Source organism: Lissotriton helveticus, chromosome 3_1 (genome assembly GCF_964261635.1).
Source record: "Lissotriton helveticus chromosome 3_1, aLisHel1.1, whole genome shotgun sequence".
Taxonomy (NCBI): Eukaryota; Metazoa; Chordata; class Amphibia; order Caudata; family Salamandridae; genus Lissotriton; species Lissotriton helveticus.
This window is the reverse complement of record NC_136061.1, coordinates 779,555,018-779,575,401: the sequence shown is the minus strand read 5'-3', so window position 1 is coordinate 779,575,401 and position 20,384 is coordinate 779,555,018. Positions and strand designations below refer to the sequence as shown.

Genomic DNA, 20,384 nt, shown 5'->3' with positions numbered 1-20,384 from the left:
GCACACCGTTGTTGGCGATCGCTGCCTTCAGATCTTTCGAACGCTCGCCTCAGCCGCCTCGCCTTTGGTTCGCCGCCGGTCACAGGTACTTTTCTTCTTTCTGGGCACAACCAACGTCATCCCATCCTCGTCGCAAGTGTAGGGGGTGAAGTGCTACTTAGGGTGCTAGCAGGGACACCACCTGACCGGGGCAGGGGACAATGAGAGCACGAGGGCGCAGACCTTAATAATGAGGACACACAGACCAAAATTGCTGGGTAGGACCGGAAGTCCCGAGCGACCCCAGCCCATTTATTTATAGCTTTCTGGCCACGCCTGGCCAGGAGGTGATACAATGTGTAGTGGTGTTTCCGGGTTAAGCCGAGACTCTCAGAAACACTAGAGCGCTACACCAGCCAAAGGCAGGGGCAAAGGAGCATTGAAACATTCGCTACACGAGCAGAAGCGTGGGTGTCAATGAGTGAATTTAATTTGTTTTGATGGCTCTTTTTATCATTGAATTGTCTGCTCATTCACAAGACAGAAAAAGAACCTACAAAATAACAGAATGACACAGTTGTGGGGTGGAGATCAAGGGGTGGAAAAATAACCAAACATAGTTACACAGAGAAAGAGGTAAGAAGACAATCATAACGGAAATGCAACTGAGGCAAATGGAGTGAGAGTGCACAAAGAAGAATTTAGTAACAGAGGAACGCAAGAAAGCAAAGAATGATGGAAGGAAAACAGAGCAGAAAGGGAAGAAGTTTCTTAGAAACAAAATGGAAAGGCAGAAAGAAAAATTGAAATGAAGAAAGAGAAGGGAGGAAGCTTTTTGGTGGTAAAACAATTCCTGGGGGCCTTCGTTGAAATCTTCAGGATCGTGTGCTTCAATCACTCACTCAGTGGCAGTCATATAATACAAAGCGGTATGTCTTTTATTTTTCTGGATGCTTCCTTGGGCTGTTGCCTCCAGTATTTAGAGTCAAGAGGTCAGGTTCTTTTTTAGAAACTGACAGAATCCAGTAACAGACGCCTGCTGCCAGATGTCCACATAAAAATGCCTCATCAATACATCTCATTATAAAAGAGCTACAAACCAATGTACAAAGTTGCAAGTAAACATGTTTACTTGCATAGTAATGCAAAAGAAATGTGCGTGTAAAAAGAATTATAATCTGTTAGAAGTGCTTTTTTAAAAACCTTTATTTTAATTGTTGTTGTTCACAAAATATAACATGACATTCGGTGCATAAGAACTGCGCAGCCAACGTGTTCCGCAACTAGCCTCCCTGTACCCCATAAGCAGGATATGGAACATCATTGTGTACACCAAGTCAATACCTTTTTTACCGTCATTTCCCAACCTGAGCTGTATGCTGCGCCAAATATGCGATCTGATCATCAGTGCGGCCACCTCTCATCAATAAGAGTGGCAAGGTATCATCACCAAGCATACCTCCCAACAGCTGCTTTTCCCAATTGCCTGTGTCTGTTAGCCATCGAGCGACATGCTGGAGGTGTGTTGGACAGTAGTAGAGGTACATATCTGACAGTGCCAGTCCCCTCTCCTCCATGTCCCTCTTAAGTACCGCCAGGGCAACTCGGCTGCACCTCCTGGCCCACACCAAAGGAATTAACAGGCTATCGAGACGACTAAGGAAGTCTGTCCCAAGTGTGAACCACTAGTTCAGAATAAGTTAAAAGCAGCGAGGAAAAAAGGCCATCCTGGCAATGGCCACCTGTCCAATCACCAACAGAGGTAGCATCTTTCAAAAGTCAGTCGACCCGGTCAGGCCCCTCAACACACTGTCCACATTGAGGCACCTGTAGGTGTCCTCTGTATGTGCAACCATCAACCCCAAGCAGCAAAAAAACATATCCGCTCCCAGCGAATCTCAAGCTCAAGTAAATGTTTTCGTGGAATTGTGGCCAGTGTCCCCTGTGAAAACAGTAAAACCTTTCTGACATTGACTCGCAATCCAGCGATATGGCCAGAAGAAGCCATGTGTCTCATTAGGAGTGGGATCTACTCCTCGGGTGTGGGTGTGTGGAAGTAGATTAATGTATCGTCTGCATATAAGGAGACAATGTGATTCTGTTCACCCACACACAGGCCTCAAGGCTCTAACTCCCTGCGTAATATAATCACCATTGCTAGCATGAACAGGAGCAGCGAGAGGAGAAAGCCCTGTTGAGTGCCCCTACCAACTGCAACACCCCCGCCACCTCACCTCCGACCAAGATCCACTCCATGGGGGCCTTGTACAATAAATGAATCCAACCCAGGAACCCCGGTCAAAACCCACCCCCGGAGCACTGTCATGAGATAGCTCCAGTTGACAGTGTTGAAAGCTTTCTTCAGATCGATCAACACTAGTGCCATATCTTGCTCCCTCCCAGTGGTTTTGTGTAGCACATGCGTTATGCATCATGCTCCTAGCTAACATGAACCTGCATTGGTCCTCATGGACCAGCCCGTGCACCACCCCCTGCAAGCGTTTGGCCAGCAACTTACAGAGAACCTTAACGTCAGAGTTAATCATAGTAAGTGTGCAGTATGAGGAGATATTCTCTAGATCTCCCCTCGGTTTCAGCATGAGGCAAATGATATCCTCACGCATAGTAAGAGTCAGGGTCCCAACTCTTAGAGCCTCCAAGAATACCGCTAGTAGCTTCTCTGTCAAGGATGCTGAGTAAACCTTTAGGAACTCAGCTGGGAAGCCATCGCCCCCTGGGGCCTTTGCTGTATTAAACTCCCGCAAGGCGAGCCTGAGCTCCTCCAGAGTAATTCCTCCTTCAAGATGTTTCCCTCATCCCATGAGAGACGAGGCAGATCCAGTCCTGCAAGAAATGCCTCTGCCTGCTCCAGATGATCCTCGAGCATGGCCTGATATACACCCTGGAAATGGTCTTCTAAGACCTCAAGAACCTCACCATGTTTTGTCAGGGGTCTTCCATCTGACGCCTATTAGTACAATATAGGTGGGATCTCACATTCACGCTTTAGGATCCAGGCCAATAACCAGCCTGGTGCAGATGCTGGCGGTAGACAGTAAGTGTGTGGAGGTCCATGGTCTCCCATTTCTCATCTAAGGAGTGTTGTGTCCCTAAAATTCGCCCTTGCATCTCCGCCGAGTCTGCCTACTCCGCTGAAGCTCAGTAAATTGTGACGTATAGGTGCTAATGTCTGCCACCAGTTGCTGGCGTACGCCACATGTGGTTTCTTTGCAAACCCCACAGACCACCGCTTTAAGGGAATCCCATTCATTAGCCCTGGAAATAATTGTGCCCCATTTGTCTTCCAGATACTCCTGAATGGCAATTGCTAATGTCTCCCGACCAGCTCAGTCTGTCAGGAGATCTGAGGGCATACGCCATCTCTCGGTCACCCTTGTCCTACGGCCCATTGTAAACATAGCAGCACTGGCGCATGGTCTGAGAGAATTCTCCTGAAGTGCTTTACCGCCTAAATCATCTCAGATTCCATCCATGCCACCAACAGTCGGTCTAGGCGGCTGTATGTATCGAACATGTGACTTCTGCTGATCGTGGGTAAAGTGTATGCCAGCTGTCTACTAGGTCAAAGTTATCCATGAACCCGGAGGGGGACTCTGTGATCTGAGGCTTTGTACACGGTCGTGGCAGGCACCGTTGCCTGTCCCCGTGTAATATACAATTAAACTCTCCAATCCATATTATAAGGGTCCCCATGCTGCCCTCTAAAAGCATCTGCATAGCTCCATTAAACTGCCCATCATCAATATTTGGGCCATAAGTGTTTAGAATGGTGATGTTCTTGCCATTCAGCGTACCCTGAAAAAGCGAATAAAGTCCCTCCACGTCTGCCTCAATGTACACATGTCTGAAGGGGACCCCAGGAGCCAATCAGATCACCACTCCCTCACATAGGATTAGAACGTTGCCGTAAAGAGTTGACCCCCTCCAATTTATTTTTTCATTTGTGGACCTCATCTCCCTTTAAATGTGTAAAGGCTATCTGGACCCAGTGGCACTGTAGAAATGAATGAACTCTGTATCGTTTTGTATAACGTCTCAAATATCTAACAATATTAGTACAGTCAGCCATAGGGTAAAGGTGCCACCCACCCCAATCCCACTCAGGACTCTCCCAGATAGGAGTTAGGGTACCCATAGCAGGAGGCTAACGCACCCATAATAGTAACAGTGCATGCAGTAGAATCAACAAGCACACCACCATAGGAACTTGGTACCATAGAATAGAAACTAACTGTGTAACACCCCCACCCCGGACAAATCCCCACACAACTTAACTGTGTCTTTGCCCATTTTTAGTCTCACTGTCAGGGCTCACAGCCTAAAATCCCCCATCCCCAACTAACAGCCTACCACTAAACGTGGAGAGGGCTCCCCTGCCGGGCCTCATGTAAGATATGTGGTGCACCATACTTTATTGCATATAATATAAGATGACATACCCTCAGCATTCGTCCTCCCCATCCCCTTACTCTCAGACCTCTTCATGCTCAACCGCGGCATCTGCAATTTGAATGTCCATTCTCAGAACTGACATAGTCCCCAGGGAACATGGCCCTGGTCCAGGAGCCTCCAGCGCCATTGTGCCATCCTCATGAACAATACCTCTAGCATTATCCTGACCTCTGTCAGCACAAAAATCCCCAGAGTCAACCTGGGTCCTCAAATTCACACATTAGGGTGTTGTTTCCCGTCTTTGCCCTTCAGAATCTGCTCTGTTCCTTTGGCACTTTGTCCCACATCTCCAGCAATCTCCAAACATCTTTTGAAATGTCAAAGAAGTGCGACTTGCCCCCCGAAATGACTCTCGGGTGGGCTGGATATAAAAGCATACATCGAAGTCCCATAACCCTCAGTTATCCTCCAGAAAAGATTTGCGTTGGGCTTGGACTTTTTGTTTGTAATCTGCGAAGATGGAGATCTTGTGATTGTAAAACAGGAGATCATTGGCCTCTGGAGCCACTCAGAGGAGGCAGTCCCTGTCCCTATAATTCAGGATGCACGCTATGATAGCGCTGAATGGGCCCCCAGGCCTCGGGGGACCGTCAAAGCATGGTGAGATCTTTCAATCGTAGATTGCGGGGACAATCCAGTGGGCTTCAGGACATTCAGGATCCACATTTCTGTGAACCTCTCCATCTTGCCCCCCTCAACAACCTCAAGAATGTACAGGAGGCAGATGTTTCTATGGGATCGCTCCTCTGCGTCCTCGCCTCCAGCGTTCCCACTTTTGATGTAAGAGTGGCCGCCTGTTTCTTGAGGATCGCTACCTCAGCTTGCAGATCAACAATGGAGCCCTCCGTAGCATTAACCTTGCCAGACATCTTTAGCAAGTCAGTGCGCAGGAGGTACACCTCTATAGACACCTATTAGATTTTTCCCTCTATGGCCGCCCGAGAACCCTGAATAGCTGCTATGAGATCAGCCCAGGAGGACTCATCCGAGGAGGAAGCCCCTCCCCCACTTTGTCACTGCGTGAGCTTCCATGATGCTACTGTTGCTGGATAGCAGGTGCAAGGGTAGTATACTGTTCTAAAGTGTTCCCCTGGGAGGGTGCAGGTGGTCTCCCCTTCCCTATGAGGAGAGCAATCAAGAGATGCTCCAGGCAGGGAAATCAGCTGTGTGCTGCCTTGTATAGGGGCTGGTGTCCTCACCCACACTCTGTAGACATTATGTGCGGGCACATACGTACAGTCTCACCAACTCAGATCAACTAATAGTGTTCCAGCGGTACACCCTACATCAGTGGCGGATCATTGCCTACCAGAGGCTCCTGGACAGACTCCCCCTCTGCCCTCTATCAAGGTGAGTCTGGGATTCTCAGGGTTTCGACTCAGGCAACCTTGCCGCACCAACAGCTCTCAAGGATGACCGCTCTGCCCCAGTTGGCAGGCCCTGCAACCATGTAATTCACAAAGGAGCCAAGAGGGAAATAAGGGTACCTACGGGATAGCCCTCCACTCAACAGACATCAATATCAAAAAAATCCCTGTACCCTGGACATTAGCATTCATCTAATAGGCATCCAATTACTATTTTCTGGAAAAAACTATACTGTTTAGATCCAGTCTTGCACCCTCTTTATATGTAGTTGGGTATATTCTATCTGTGCCTAGCTGTCCAAATCAAACCATTGTTTGTAGCTAAAAAGGGAGATTCCGGAAGGAATTCAACTCGACACATCCCCAGATGTCTGCTCAACTGAGACAGTACATCCACCCACACTTGAAAATGAATAGAGTGAAAAATGTGTGGTGAAAAAGAATGACACCTCACGGGCGAACAACCCTCGGGCCCTTGGCAGATGTTACCAGTTTACAGCCCCTTTCTCATCATCGGTTGCCATTCCTTTTCAAAGTAAGATGAAGGAAAAGAGTGTCCAAAATAAAACCATACGTGTTATGAAAAAGGACAGGTGCAAAACAAAGGGCTCAAGGAATCGCTCCCTGATGTGACAACAAAAGTGATTAAAATCAGCAGACACACCAATAATACACCTTTATTAATAGATCTGGTGTGTACTGATGAAATAAAAAGGCTGGTAGCTTAACGCCGCATACCAATACCTGTAGCCAACATGTTTCACTGCCTTATGCACTTTATGGCAGATTCGTCAGGGCTCACCACTCGGTCACAGGAAAAAAATGGTCGAGGCCTACTTTTTTGGGACGCACAGGACTTCCTCTTTGGATTTTCATAGAAATGGAGTATGCCGATCTTCAACTCTGTGTCAACTACTTTGCACACTCGCTTCTGTTTTGTAAAGGCTGTTTCTTATGTACCAAATTGTTTCTGAACACCCATTTGTAAATTATATAAAGCCATGGATCTTATTTACATATTGGGATTTAAGTTGTAATCTAGCAAACTCCTATATTACACTGCACATACTATTTTACCTGCTTGATGTAGAGGGCTTACATGAAACATACTTTGTAAGTACAAACTATTTATTAGTATTCGTTGAAGTACTTTAATGTTTCATATTTATATATTTCATGATATAAATGTATGTGGTGTATGTAGTGTTATTTAAACGGTACTATGATTTACGTAGGCTGACGAAAAATAAAATCTGATTGACTTACTGACTGTTCACCTTGCTGACTCTGAGGTGAAGCCACATTTTCTCTCTATTTTAGGATGCAGCTTCAGCGCCCAGTCCTCCCTCAAATGAGCCCGTAATAGACGTCGATGACTTGGAAGAGTTTTCCATCAGGCCAGCTCCACAAGGAGTCACAATCAAATGCCGGATCACAAGGGATAAAAAGGGAATGGACCGAGGAATGTATCCTACTTACTACCTCCACCTGGAGAGGGAGGATGGTAAAAAGGTAAAAGAAAATTCTTGAATGACATATCCAATCAACTTGAAAAATACGTTAAACTATTCATTTTGTAAACTACTGTCCCTCTTTCTTTATGAAGAACAACTAAAAAAAAGTTCTCTCAAAGAGAAAATATAAGAAATGACTGCATTTCTGTACCATTGGCCTTAAGACATACCATCTTGAAATGTGTTAAAAGACAAACAGCTGCAGATCCTTCAAATAAGAATACATAGATTTACCCAGAAGACCTTTTTAATACATGCATTTCTCTATAAAATGGGTGAGTAGGTGAGTGAATGAGAGTGACTGAGCTCATGAGTTACACAATGAAGGTGTTTAAACAGTGCAGCAACAGCAAAACTTACTGCCTCAAGGTTTTTATAGAACTCTATGCACATGTAGTTGCTTTTCGCTTGCATGAGATTGCCACCAATGAATATAAAAACGAGATTTGTTTATGCAGTGTTTAAAGAAGAAGCATACATGTGTGTGTTTAGTCTGAAGAAGAGTGAGAATCAAAAGTAAGCCCCTACCTAGAAAAATAAAAGCACCTTATATTTGTAAAGTTCATTGCCCACTTTTCGATGGAGAGGGCTAGTTGTGATAAAAAAAAGTCAATTAAAAAAATGATGACCAGGAAAGTTCTAAAACGTCAATTCAAAGGTCCCTTTTCATTTTTAAAACAAATCTAGGTCAATGGTAAAGATTGATTTTCGGCAATATTTGAAAGGTGACTGTATCAAATCATGTTGAGCTGCTTGAAGGCTACAACAGTAAACAATTCAGTTCTGCTGGGCTTCCCGACTTATAATGAGCAAGCCCTGATGAGGTGCGGAAAAACTCCTTGCCAGTAAAACAATACTTCTGAGAGCTGAAAGACTGGAGAAGAGAAATTATTCATGACTTATCTGAATGTGACTGTCGGAAGTTGATCACAGATGATCAACATCTCCACAAGGGTCTGCTGTGGAAGAAGCCTTTTATCATGGTATCCCTTTCAGCCATTTATCTTTGATCCTAGAAGTGGAAAAACCTTTTCCGTGTCAGTTAGAGGGGTGGTTCCTCGTTTCCACAGGGCAGTATTAGAAGCACTGAACAGAGGAGCCAGACTACTGCCATACTGAACAAAGGTTTCTGGGATGGTTTGCAAGAAGACAGGCCAGGAACTGCTGTAGGTGTCTGATGGTTGATGGTGGGAATTATGTTTGGATTGGGCCAAGAAAAGCCAGAAATCACTGACTTGTACACAAGATCAAAATGGCACCACACCCCCAGCTCATAGAAACACTTCTTGACTTGATAATGACTGAGACAAAGTAGGAAGATTGTGTCTGGCATGACATGGAAGAGGCCTGGGATATATTATGCTCTCCAGTTGAACCCAGAGACTAAAATTGCTCTCCATATGTTAAAGGCTTGGTTCCATGTACTTCCTCAGTCACACAAAAATCTACAGAAGGGCTTAATCCAATGTATCTGAACCAGCAACCGCTGTAGGTGTCTGATGGTCAGGGCCGGACTGGCTACCTGGCAGTTGTGTGTGCTGCCGAGCAGGGGAATGATTTCTCCGTGGTGTGGGCTTATTTCGTTGATGGGGACCTGCGTGCGTTTTGAAATAAAAAATGCAAAACGAATTTCGTTTTGCACACACAGGTCCCCATCAACAAAATCGTCCCCCTGCTCGGCAGTACACACAACTGCCCGGTAGCCAGTCCGGCCCTGCTGATGGTTGATGGAGGGAATTCTGTTGGGATTGGGCCAGGAAATGCCCGAAATCACTGACTTGTACACACAATTAAAATGGCACCACACCCCCAGCTCATAGAAACACTCCTTGACCTGATAATGACTGAGACAAAGAAGGAAGATTCTGTCTGGCCTTACATGGATGAGGCCTGGGATGTATTATGCTCTCCAGTTGAACCCACAGACTAAAAGCGCTCTCCATATGTTTGATGCTTGGTTCCATGTACTTCCTCAGTCACTCAAAAAACTACAGAAGGGTTTAATCCAATGTAGGTGAACCAGCAACCCAATTGGAATTGGACTGCACAGTAGGCTATAGTAGCCCTACATAGAAAGAGACCTGTCCCCTAGGAGCGATCCCTGAAGGTCTGGTAGCTGTGGGAAAGAACAGGAGTAGCCATCTATATGTGGTTGGTTTGTTTTGCTATGATCTTTTCCTGTGAAGTTCAAGGCTATTCCGGGCCCAATGAAAAGAGGTATCTGACTGCATGGAGCCCTAACCAGTTACATCTTACTGCATTGCCATGCTGGAGATTTTGTAAGAAGGAGGCAAAAAAACTGTAGTGATGAACTGAGTTTGGTAGCTACAAAAACATATTTGTCTCACTCAGAGCTTGAGGTGCCAAAATGTAAGGTTTTAACAGAAACATAGCTGTCAGTTTCAGCATCTTGCATTGCCCTTCTGGATAAAGTTGACTTTCAGAAAGAAGACTAAGGGCCTCATGTAAAGCCTTGCACAGAGTGAGCCCCACCAAAAATCAGCAGGACTTCTGACTTGCCAAACTTGTGTCTCCCCCACCTAGTGGTGGTATGAAATATTTGGTAGGGAAAATAGAAATATTAGAATATCATAGCCAGAATGGTGCACAGACATAATATCGACTCCAAAATATCGTTTGGACAGAATATCGAGTTTTAAATATCGTTTGGAGAAAATATCGACAGGACAGAATATCGACAGCCAAAATATCGTTTTTAAGGTAAGTGAAGTAATATCGACTGTAAATAATATAGAAAGTGAAAATTTCCAAGTATATAATCTAGATAGTAAAAAATATCGTTTTTTAAATAATATGTAATTATTTATAGTGTTTTTATGTTATAATATGTGTGAAAAGTGTCATTTTATGTTATAATTATTTTTAATTAATGATTTTTTTTTAATTATTGTGTAATTTTATTCTGTAGCGGGTTGTGGGTTTATAGGGGAATAGGGTGGGAAGTAATTTAATTATAATTAATTAAATATGTAAATGTATTAATTGGTAGTAATAATTAATTAATTGGTAATTAAATAATATATGTTAATTATTTAAAATTTAATTGGTAATTAATTTAATTTAATTTATTAATTGCTAATTATGTAAATTAAAATAATGTATTTCCTGTAGCGGGTTGTGGGTTTATAGGGGAATAGGGTGGGAAGTAATTTAATTATAATTAATTAAATATGTAAATTTATTAATTGGTAGTAATAATTAATTAATTGTTAATTAAATAATATATGTAAATTTTTTATAATTTAATTGGTAATTAATTTAATTTAATTTATTAATTGCTAATTATGTAAATTAAAATAATGTATTTCCTGTAGCGGGTTGTGGGTTTATAGGGGAATAGGGTGGGAAGTAATTTAATTATTATTTATTAAATATGTAAATGTATTAATTGGTAGTAATATTTAATTAATTGGTAATTAAATAATATTTGTTAATTAATTAAAATGTAATTGGTAATTAATTTAATTTAATTAATTGATTAATTGCTAATTATGTTAAATTAAAGGGGTATTTTTAGGGTTCAGGGTCAGTTTTTAGTTTTTGGGTAAAGGGGTATTTTTAGGGTTCAGGGTCAGTTTTTAGTTTTTGGGTAAAGGGGTGTTTTTGGGTAAAGGGGTATTTTTAGGGTTCAGGTTCAGTTTTTAGTTTTTGGGTAAAGGGGTATTTTTAGGGTTCAGGGTCAGTTTTTAGTTTTTGGGTAAAGGGGTATTTTTAGGGTTCAGGGTCAGTTTTTAGTTTTTGGGTAAAGGGGTATTTTTAGGGTTCAGGGTCAGTTTTGGGTTTTTGGGTAAAGGGGTATTTTTAGGGTTCAGTGTCAGTTTTTAGTTTTGGGTAAAGGGGTATTTTTAGGGTTCAGGGTCAGTTTTTAGTTTTTGGGTAAAGGGGTATTTTTAGGGTTCAGGTTCAGTTTTTAGTTTTTGAGTAAAGGGGTATTTTTAGGGTTCAGGGTCAGTTTTTAGTTTTTGGGTAAAGGGGTATTTTTAGGGTTCAGGGTCAGTTTTTAGTTTTTGGGTAAAGGGGTATTTTTAGGGTTCAGGGTCAGTTTTTAGTTTTGGGGTAAAGGGGTATTTTTAGGGTTCAGGGTCAGTTTTTAGTTTTTGGGTAAAGGGGTATTTTTAGGGTTCAGGGTCAGTTTTGGGTTTTGGGTAAAGGGTTTTTTTAGGGTTCAGGGTCAGTTTTGGGTTTTTGGGGTACAGGGGTACAGTGTAAAAATAAAGTAAAATTAAATTTACATTAATTTAATTTAATGAAATGAAATTAAATTAAATTATATTTAAATAATTTTAAATAATTTAAATTAAAAAAATTATTATATACTTACCAATACTTACGTTGTAATGGTAGTGCGTTGTAAAAGTTGCGTTGTAACGTCATATATCCACTGTTGCACTCTTTGCAGTGGGAATAGTAATTTTTACTCTTTTGTATTTGTACGTTAATAATATTGGCTATTATTTAATTAAATTTTGTTACTATATATATATATGTTTTAAGAAATATGATTAAAAAAATATTATTTTTTTACTTTCATTAATTATTTAATTATTAAAAGTTATTTTAAGTATTGTTAATTATATTTTAGTAATTAATTTTTTATATTAATGTAATTAAACATTGTTTTTATTAAAGTCGATATTTTTTACAACTATATTTTTGTAAACGATATTTTGTACTCAATATTTTTGTACTTACCTGTTTGTACATACAAACTCGATATTTTGGTTGTAGATATTTTTTCCTCGATATTTTGGGTAGTCGATATTTTGGCAGTCGATATTATTTCAGTGATCCAGCCAGAATATCAAGGTCTAAAATATCAGGGGGTATAGGTTTGCTATATTTAACTCCACTTATATCTATCCTGATGATATACATATGACCTTCGTCACCACGTAGATGTGCAGTTAAGAATAGTAACTCTATTTATATATATATTGATATTTTGTCCCTTAATATTTTGGTTATGATATTCTGGTCATTTGATAGCCTCTTCTCAATATTCCTGACAAAAAACACCCTAATTAAAGGTGTGGGAAGAGACAGAATTCTGATAGCATGGCTCACCTACCTCTGCCATAAGTAATATTTTACCAAAGAAACTTCAACCACAGCACTGCTGGGACTATAGTACCTATAAGTGGTCCAGAGGTTATACATAGGAGTGGTCAGAGACAAAAAGACAGCATATTTGGTGTGAAGAAGGCAATTTTTTTCTTTCCGTATTGAAATACATCTGGACAGAATGCAGCACACATTGGAAAAAAAACTGAGGGAAAAAAAAGTATTTCTCTTTACTGCACCAGCCTCTAGAAATTGCAGGGTTTTGGTGAAAATCATTCACTACCAATGGAATGCCCCTCGATGTAAAATGCTGCGTTGTATTACTTTTGGTTGCAAACCAACACAATTTGCCATTTGTGTAGGTTTGCGAATAGCAACCTGGATTTTGCTTTGGGTCTGCATTAAATAAGTAAGGCAAGCATGATACAAATTCTTTGTAAATCTGGGACTTCATGTCTAATTGGGTTGCTAATTAAAGTCACTGGTAGAAGAGAAGCTAGCAGAAATGGTTTAGTTCAATTTGGCTTCAGGCACCTCAATTTGTCTTTTAAAAGTTAATTTTCCAATATAGTCACCAACAATCTACTTTTACCACTGAATTTGATTTTGGATGAAAGTGGAAAATTCCTTTCAATCAAGTTTCTACTATTTTCTTAGGATGAATTGTAAAAATCTACTTTTACTCACAAGTAGGCCTTTTCAGGCGTAAATATAACTTGAGCTACACAGTGGCAAACAACATTAAGAAAACTTTTATTGTAGAAACAAACTTTTCTTACCTACGATAGGCCTAATTACAATGTCGGTCGGAAATCCGATATTATAAGTTTAAATTTCAACTGCTGTATTACAATGATGGCGGTTAGAGTTTAAACTGGCCTCATGATCCCTTTAGGATGCCGTTTCCACCATCAGGATTATTGTGGCACTTTCCGACAGCAGTTCGATGTCGGCCTATCCGGCATGGAACTGCTGTCGAAAGTGGTTTTGGGGGACCCTAGCAGGGCCCCTTTCCCCCTGGCCCTCCGAATGTTGTCCTGTTCACACCCCTGCACTTTGTGGCAGGCACCTTATGGTGCCTGCCAGGCGGTGCAGGGATGTTTCAAAACTTGCATTTCAATAGGAGCTTGTGCTGTGGGCAGTTTTGTCCCGCCGCACAAGTTCCCATTGAAAAATGGAAGTTTGTGACTGCACGATGTGCAGTCACATCCAAATTGCAGTGTCGGAACTGCCAACCCGAGGTCGGTCAGTTCCCGATCAGCAGCTATGTTGGTCAGAGGCAACTCCAACCAAAAACATAATGAGGCCCTTAATTTTGTACATTAGGTTAGCAGTCCTGCAGGCTTAGGTATCACACCGAGTGGTGCCTCAACTAATGAAAATTAAAAGATTTTTAGCAAAGTACTTTTGACTGTCATGTGCTACTGTCATTGTTTTACAACTGCACTCTAGCCGGACACAGTGGTTTTCTCTAGAGACATACATTAGAGTGATATATGTTTGTGGTATAAATACACATTGCAGACCACTTATGTATTTTCGTTTCATGACCAAGGTGCATTACCTGTGTCAGCTTACCATGGCCTTATTTGAAATTTAAGTAAACCATTGGCCACAGTCAATTGTATAGTCCATGCTTAGGGGAACAGCATACATGCTGTGAAACTACATGACAGTGTCTTGAGCACAGATTGCTAATGGTAGTGAAACACACAGGAAAAAGTTGGGTGGCCACTACAAATGATGTCACTTTTTCAGGTTCTACCTCATCTTTATAAGATATGGTTTGAGGTATGGTCAAACCATCGAGTGTTCTCTAGCCTCTGCATTATTCCTCCGATTATCTCTGCCTTTCCCTAGTACTGTACCACCAGCAATATTGCTCACCCTGGAATGTTTTACCCTTCTGCTCCAATATCAATTTTTATCAGAGAGCTCCATATGGTAAAGTATACAGAAAAGTAAAAAAAAAAAAAAAAAAGAAATCTTGGAAAAACGTAATAAAAATATAGTTTTTTTTTATTGTAATGTAAATTAATTTTATATATTTATTTTAAATGTAGAACCAAAGACAAAAATGCGACAGCACTATTAACCTAATATATTAAATTAATTTACAATTATTTGTCTGAAGTTTTAATTAAAAAATACATTGCCACCCAAAGTATTTTTACTATGCATTATTTATCATTATAAGTAATGTATAGAAATTAATGAAACAATAAATATGTGCTAGTTACAAATTTCTTTTCACTTTAATTGTATTTATTTATATGTTTAACTATCTTAAATAATTGAATTAATTTAACATTAAGTCCTATGGGCTTTTGTTCTAAGTCCCTGACTCCATTATTATATGGAAGAGTGTTGCAGTTTCAAGGGTTGGTTACGTGTGGTGCTGGACTTACTACTGTTTCCTTTTTTAGCAGTAGTAACTTACACTCATAAATTTGGTACAACTCCCCATTTTCAGGTGTGTGAAAAAGGTGTCTACTTTTCAGTAACATTACACTTTGATTATTTGACTAGCCAAAAGTAGTTAAGTTACTCAAATGTGTAAGAGTAAATTACATGTGTAAGTTACTCGCAAGTGTAGGTTACCTTTTTGATAGCCCAATTAGGTCATAGATCTAACTTCAGCCATAATGTGAAGAGCTCATGGCAGTCTGTTCAAGACATTCTTACTGTATTTGTTTTACATTTCTAATTGTGCCAATATGGCAGCATTTTGTGTTGCATTACTAACTACATTCACTTCAGTATATTGTGTGACTGAGATACCAATATCTTGAGCTTTACAAACCATTCTCTCTCACGTTCAGCTTTCAATCTTTGAACAATTGGATTACTTCCACTTCACATATTATTTACAAGCATGAACCTTTTTTGATGGAACATGCTACAGAAAACCCCAAACTCGTTCAATGTTTTTATGACTGTTGCTGAATGTCAAGAATTCACATTTTAATCAAAACTATAGCATGTTTTTCCTCAGATAATGCTTTTTGTTCTAAATAAGTACCTCTTCATTTTTGTGATCAACATTGTTTTTTTTTGGGGGGGGGAGATTCTTTTTATTGAAAATTGAACACAGTTCACAACCATTTAGTACGGCATGCATATCGTTCCTCTGCTTTTGTTTTACTCCTCCCATATCTTGGACCATTAGGTGGACAGCCTCTACTTTCATAGACCACCCTTTCTGCCTGCATACACCAATCCATATCGGCCTCCCAGTCTCAATACCTTGGACTTTTCGCTCCTCCCAGGCCCCCGCAATGTTCAGTTTAGCAACCAACAACCCCAGGGTGACCCAGGTTTTTTCTCTCACTGTAAGAACTGAGGCTTCCCAGACATTAAGGAGGCAGCATCGGGACGAGGTCTCTACCACCCTCCCACACAGTGTCAGCATTCTCTGTGTTACCTTGTCCCAGTATTTCTTGAAAATTGGGCAGTCCCACCATTGATGGAGAAAAGTTCCTACTTGACCACAGTTTCTGGGGCACAGTGGTGAGCTGAAGTCGCCCATTATGACTAAAGTCATACTTGTATAATATGTTCTATGTAAGATGTTTAACTGAATTAAGCGGAATCAGGAGCTTATGGCCACCTCACGGGGGGATGTCAGCGCCTCCTGCCACTCTTCATCACTCATATCTCCTATGTCATCCACCCATTTAATCCGTTGTTTCCCCGAGTTCTCAGGCATGTTGCTAAATATCTTCTTCTATGTTAGTGATATTTCCTTATTCTTTAAATAATCATCCAGAAGTCTGTCTTCTAGAGGAGAGGAGGTTGGGGGATCTTCTCCGATAGATGTTGCTCTTTGTAATACACTGTGCACCTGAAGATATCGAAAAGTTTCTCTAGAATCTAGGTTGTAATCCCTCTGTAGGTCACCAAGGGGAATAATCTTCCCTCTCGCCCCTAATTCTCCCACCTTGAAGATGCCAATATGTTCCCATTTATCAAACCCAGGTTGTTTTATGAATAGTCCCAGTTGCGCTGAGTCCCAGGGCAGAGTAGTTATCTTATTCTTCCACCTCAGTGCTGCTGACGCAGTGTGCCATATCGTAATTGTTGTTGATGTTGGTGTGTCTCAGGGTATGATTTCCCCCCCCACCATAAATCGCTTCCTGATAATTCCAGGGGGACATGTTAAATCTGTTGATCCTTTAGGCTGGCTCTACCTGAGGCCAATGTACCCACTGATTTGTTACGGCAAGCAGCGCTGCCCAGTAATTAATATTATTAATATTAATTATTATTATTAATTAATTCTTGTTAAAGCGCATGGCTACCCTTAGGCATCCCAGTGCAATAATATTGAATTGCTGGGAGGGCAATCCCTCCATCGTACTAGCTTTTCGTATGGTTCACCAGTGCAATACAAGGGATACCATTATCCCAGAGAAGTGTTCGTATCTCTAACTCTATCATTTGAAACTATCTTGTGGGAACCAGGTATGGTGTGTTTTGTAAGATATAGAGAAAACGGGGGAGTGCCATCATTTTGTATAGGGCGGCTTTACAGAGTAGTGTGAGGGGAAGTGTCTTCCAGTCTTGCACGTCTTGTAGTCAACAAGGGGGGAGCTAAGTTTTGCTCGTGAAAGACAGCCTGTGGTGACATATATCCCTAAATATCTAAATCCATCAGTCACTGTTCTTGCCTCACATACCTTGGGGAGATTGGCACCCAGACCACAGAGAACAAATATGAGTGACATCCCAGTTAATAGTATATCCAGAGTGTTTCTGGAAAGGGTGAAAATATGCATTGCTCTATGTATGGAGGAGTATGATTTCGCTAAGTAAAGCAATATGCCATTGGTGTACAGGGATATTCTATCCTCCCATTCCTCTGTCCACTTGAGACCTCTGATAAGCGGATCACCTCTGATCCATAGTGCCAATAGTTCTAATAACAGTGTGAATATTAATGGTGAAAGTGGGCAGCCCTGTTGTGTCCCGTTCTGTAATTTGATGATGATATTCCACCATTCACAGTAATTTGTGCGAAGGGCCCTGAGTAGAGAAGCCTTATCCACGCCAGGTAGCTCTCCCCAAACCTGAAACTCTCCAAAGCCGCAATTAAGAAGGGCCATTAAATCATATCAAAAGCCATTTTGGCGTCTAATGGCATTATTACTGCCTCCTCTCTGACATTCCCTGCCCTTCCTGGTACTTCATTAACCCCTTCCGTGCGGCCGCGATTCCCCCCGTGTGCTACAACCGCGCGAACAGGGCGGGGCCGTGACGAACCCCAGCCGTCATCAGCACACGAGCACCGTGGAGCGTGACGGCTGGGGTTCGTCACCAGCATGGATGGGGTTAAAGCATCACAGGTTAAGCGTTGTGGATCTACCTGGCATGAAGCCTGATTGATCAGGGTGTACTAGTTTGTGTAGCAGGGGAGATAACCGAGTGGCAAGGATTTTGGCAAGAATTGTGATCAACATTGTTAGACAAATAATGGATTTCTCCCATTTATACACCAAAACCTATCATCTAAATATATCAAAGTAAACCAGCAGTGGAGGACCAAATTATGAAGTGAGAGAGCGAAATTCCTCCTTCTGCTCATTAGGCATATTTATAATGTTAAATATTAAGTGCCCAATTAGAATGTGTGAAATTACAACGCAAACATTTACAACGCATTGTTTTACAATGCAGTTTTTACATCGCAGCATCCATTGCAATGCATGATTTTACAACGCATGCCATCACAACGCATTTTAAAAACTAAATTTACAACGCATTCCATTACAACGCATATCATTACAATGCATACCATTACAACGCATAATACTTTGGGGGCAACAGTAGGGTAAGTGTTGAATAGATTTCGGGTAAAAATGACTATTCCCACTCCAGTGAGTGCAACAGTATGGTAAGTGTTGGGTAGTGTAGGGGTAAACATTACTAATCCCTCTCAAGTGAGCCCAACAGTAGGGAAAGTGATGGATAGTGTAGGTGTAAAAATTACTAGTCCCATGTACCTCAAAACGCATACCCTTCTAAAACCTAAAAAATCCCTGTTACTTACCTTATAATGCGTTGTAATGGCCTGCATTCTAATGGTCAGCATTGTAATGGCATGCGTTGTAGTGACATGCGTTGTAATGGCTGTGTTTTAATGGCATGTGATGTAAAGGCAGTCGCGTTATGACAGCCGCATTGTAAAGGTAGTGGGTTGTAATAACTGCGTTGTAATGGATGTTTCCCGCCCAATTAATGCAAAGATTCTAGTAGGCAATCACACTTGAACATTATAGGCAAATACTTGAATTAACACATTGTAATGAATTAGGTTAACTTAAATGGTGATGCCATTTTGAATGTCAACTTTACATGTTTAAAAATAACAGGCCTACTTATGTATTCATGCAGTTAGTTTGCGCAAGATGCTTTTCCCTTTGTTTCCACTGTAGATGCCATATTTTTCCAGAAGCCTTCTGTTAGCTAGTGGATCTATTTTTTTATGCATTTGACAACTGATAGTAAAGTTCTCTCCGGGAGGAGAGAATGATGCCAGGAAGCGCAACTTGTGGGAAGAGCTGTCTGAATAACAAAATTTAGTTTAAAGTAACAATTCAAGGACATAATCATGCATGAACCATTGCAAAGATGTCTGAAACTGGGGAGTTTACCTGCTCCCAGAATTTGGTGAAGAATGTTTGGCTTGCAGGAGTGAAAATGGGGAGAAGGTTTCTAATTATAGCGTGTGTTCCTTAAATGAAAGAGTGGCAGATCGTAGAAATGCTTGCTGATTCCGAGCTAAGGAGATCTTTACACCCTCTGCTAATATGCACTGCCTGAGTACTAAGCCTTCATGCCTTTGCTTTCGCTATTCTCTCATCAGAAACCTTCATTTAGTTTGCTAAAGCTGCCACTTTACCTTATTTATTTGCGTAACTTAAATGCCATTCTTGCCCAAACCTTCTCTAATTTTGATCAGGGATTTTTAGTTATGGAATATGCTTGCTGCATATTTTGCTTTGTATTTGTAACTTGCCATTTCCTGTGAAGTCTCAATTGGTCTTCAATGTCACAGTAATTAATGCAAAAGATAGTTCTGCATACTGTTTCCATATTGACTCACAAAGGTCCATAAGACCAATGGTGGGTTTATTTGATGAGTATGCCCAACGTTTGAGGTACAAAATTCCCCACTGAGGCAGATGCAGGGTTAAAGTTAGAAAATAGAATATGTGCTGCATAATATGCGATTAAAGTCAAATTATGCAATTTATTATGAGTTAATATTGTCTAGCTAGTTTGACATTTTACCACTATGCTGTGGACAGAATTCTTATGCTATTAAAACACATGGTTTCTTATAAAGGAAAACTTTTCACCATCAACAAATCCTATTCAAATATTAGTTACTAATAATTGAACAATATTATCCAAGAATCAGGGCAGTCCAAGGTTGATGTGGGGTCAGAAGGTTTCTAGGACCGTACTCCACCCCGGTCAACAACAGCATGGCAGTGCACTCCCCAGGGGAAAATATTGCTATAGAAAATCAGGCCATTAAAATTTGGTGTGAAGTTCACAAAACTGTTAGATGGTTGTCATGGAACTACTTATCTGGCAGGTTAGAAGAAGTATACCTGTTGAATATCTTTTTGGATGATTTGACACTGCCATTGTTGTCCCATTGAAATGCATTGTGAGAATACCTGGGTTCGGAGTCACAAGAAGGAATTGATATAAACAGTGATAACAGATTTTAGTCACAACATAAATCAGTTGTTGATGGTGACATGCTAATGTTAGGAATTGTGGGGAATTCTAAGCTATTTTTGTCCTGTGAAACATTCTGATATCCAGGTGGGATGTGATCAACCACGCTTGAGAGAAAACTGTTTTCTCTCATATTTGTTTGCATAAAGGTTATAGAATATGCTCCAGAAGTGAAAATGATAATGCATTTTCAATAAATTCCCAATTATCTTCCAGA

At 41.0% G+C, this 20,384-nt stretch overlaps 1 protein-coding gene across 3 annotated transcripts in view; it reads left to right on the top strand.

Moving 5' to 3' along the window:
- The window catches only part of TUB (TUB bipartite transcription factor), a 593,386-nt gene that overhangs the window by 516,729 nt on the left and 56,273 nt on the right, over positions 1-20,384 (top strand). For all 3 annotated transcript variants that reach the window (XM_078681009.1, XM_078681008.1, XM_078681007.1), the window contains exon 7: positions 7,140-7,331. In XM_078681009.1, the coding sequence (XP_078537135.1) occupies positions 7,140-7,331 (192 nt within the window). The remainder of the gene's footprint in view (positions 1-7,139; positions 7,332-20,384) is intronic.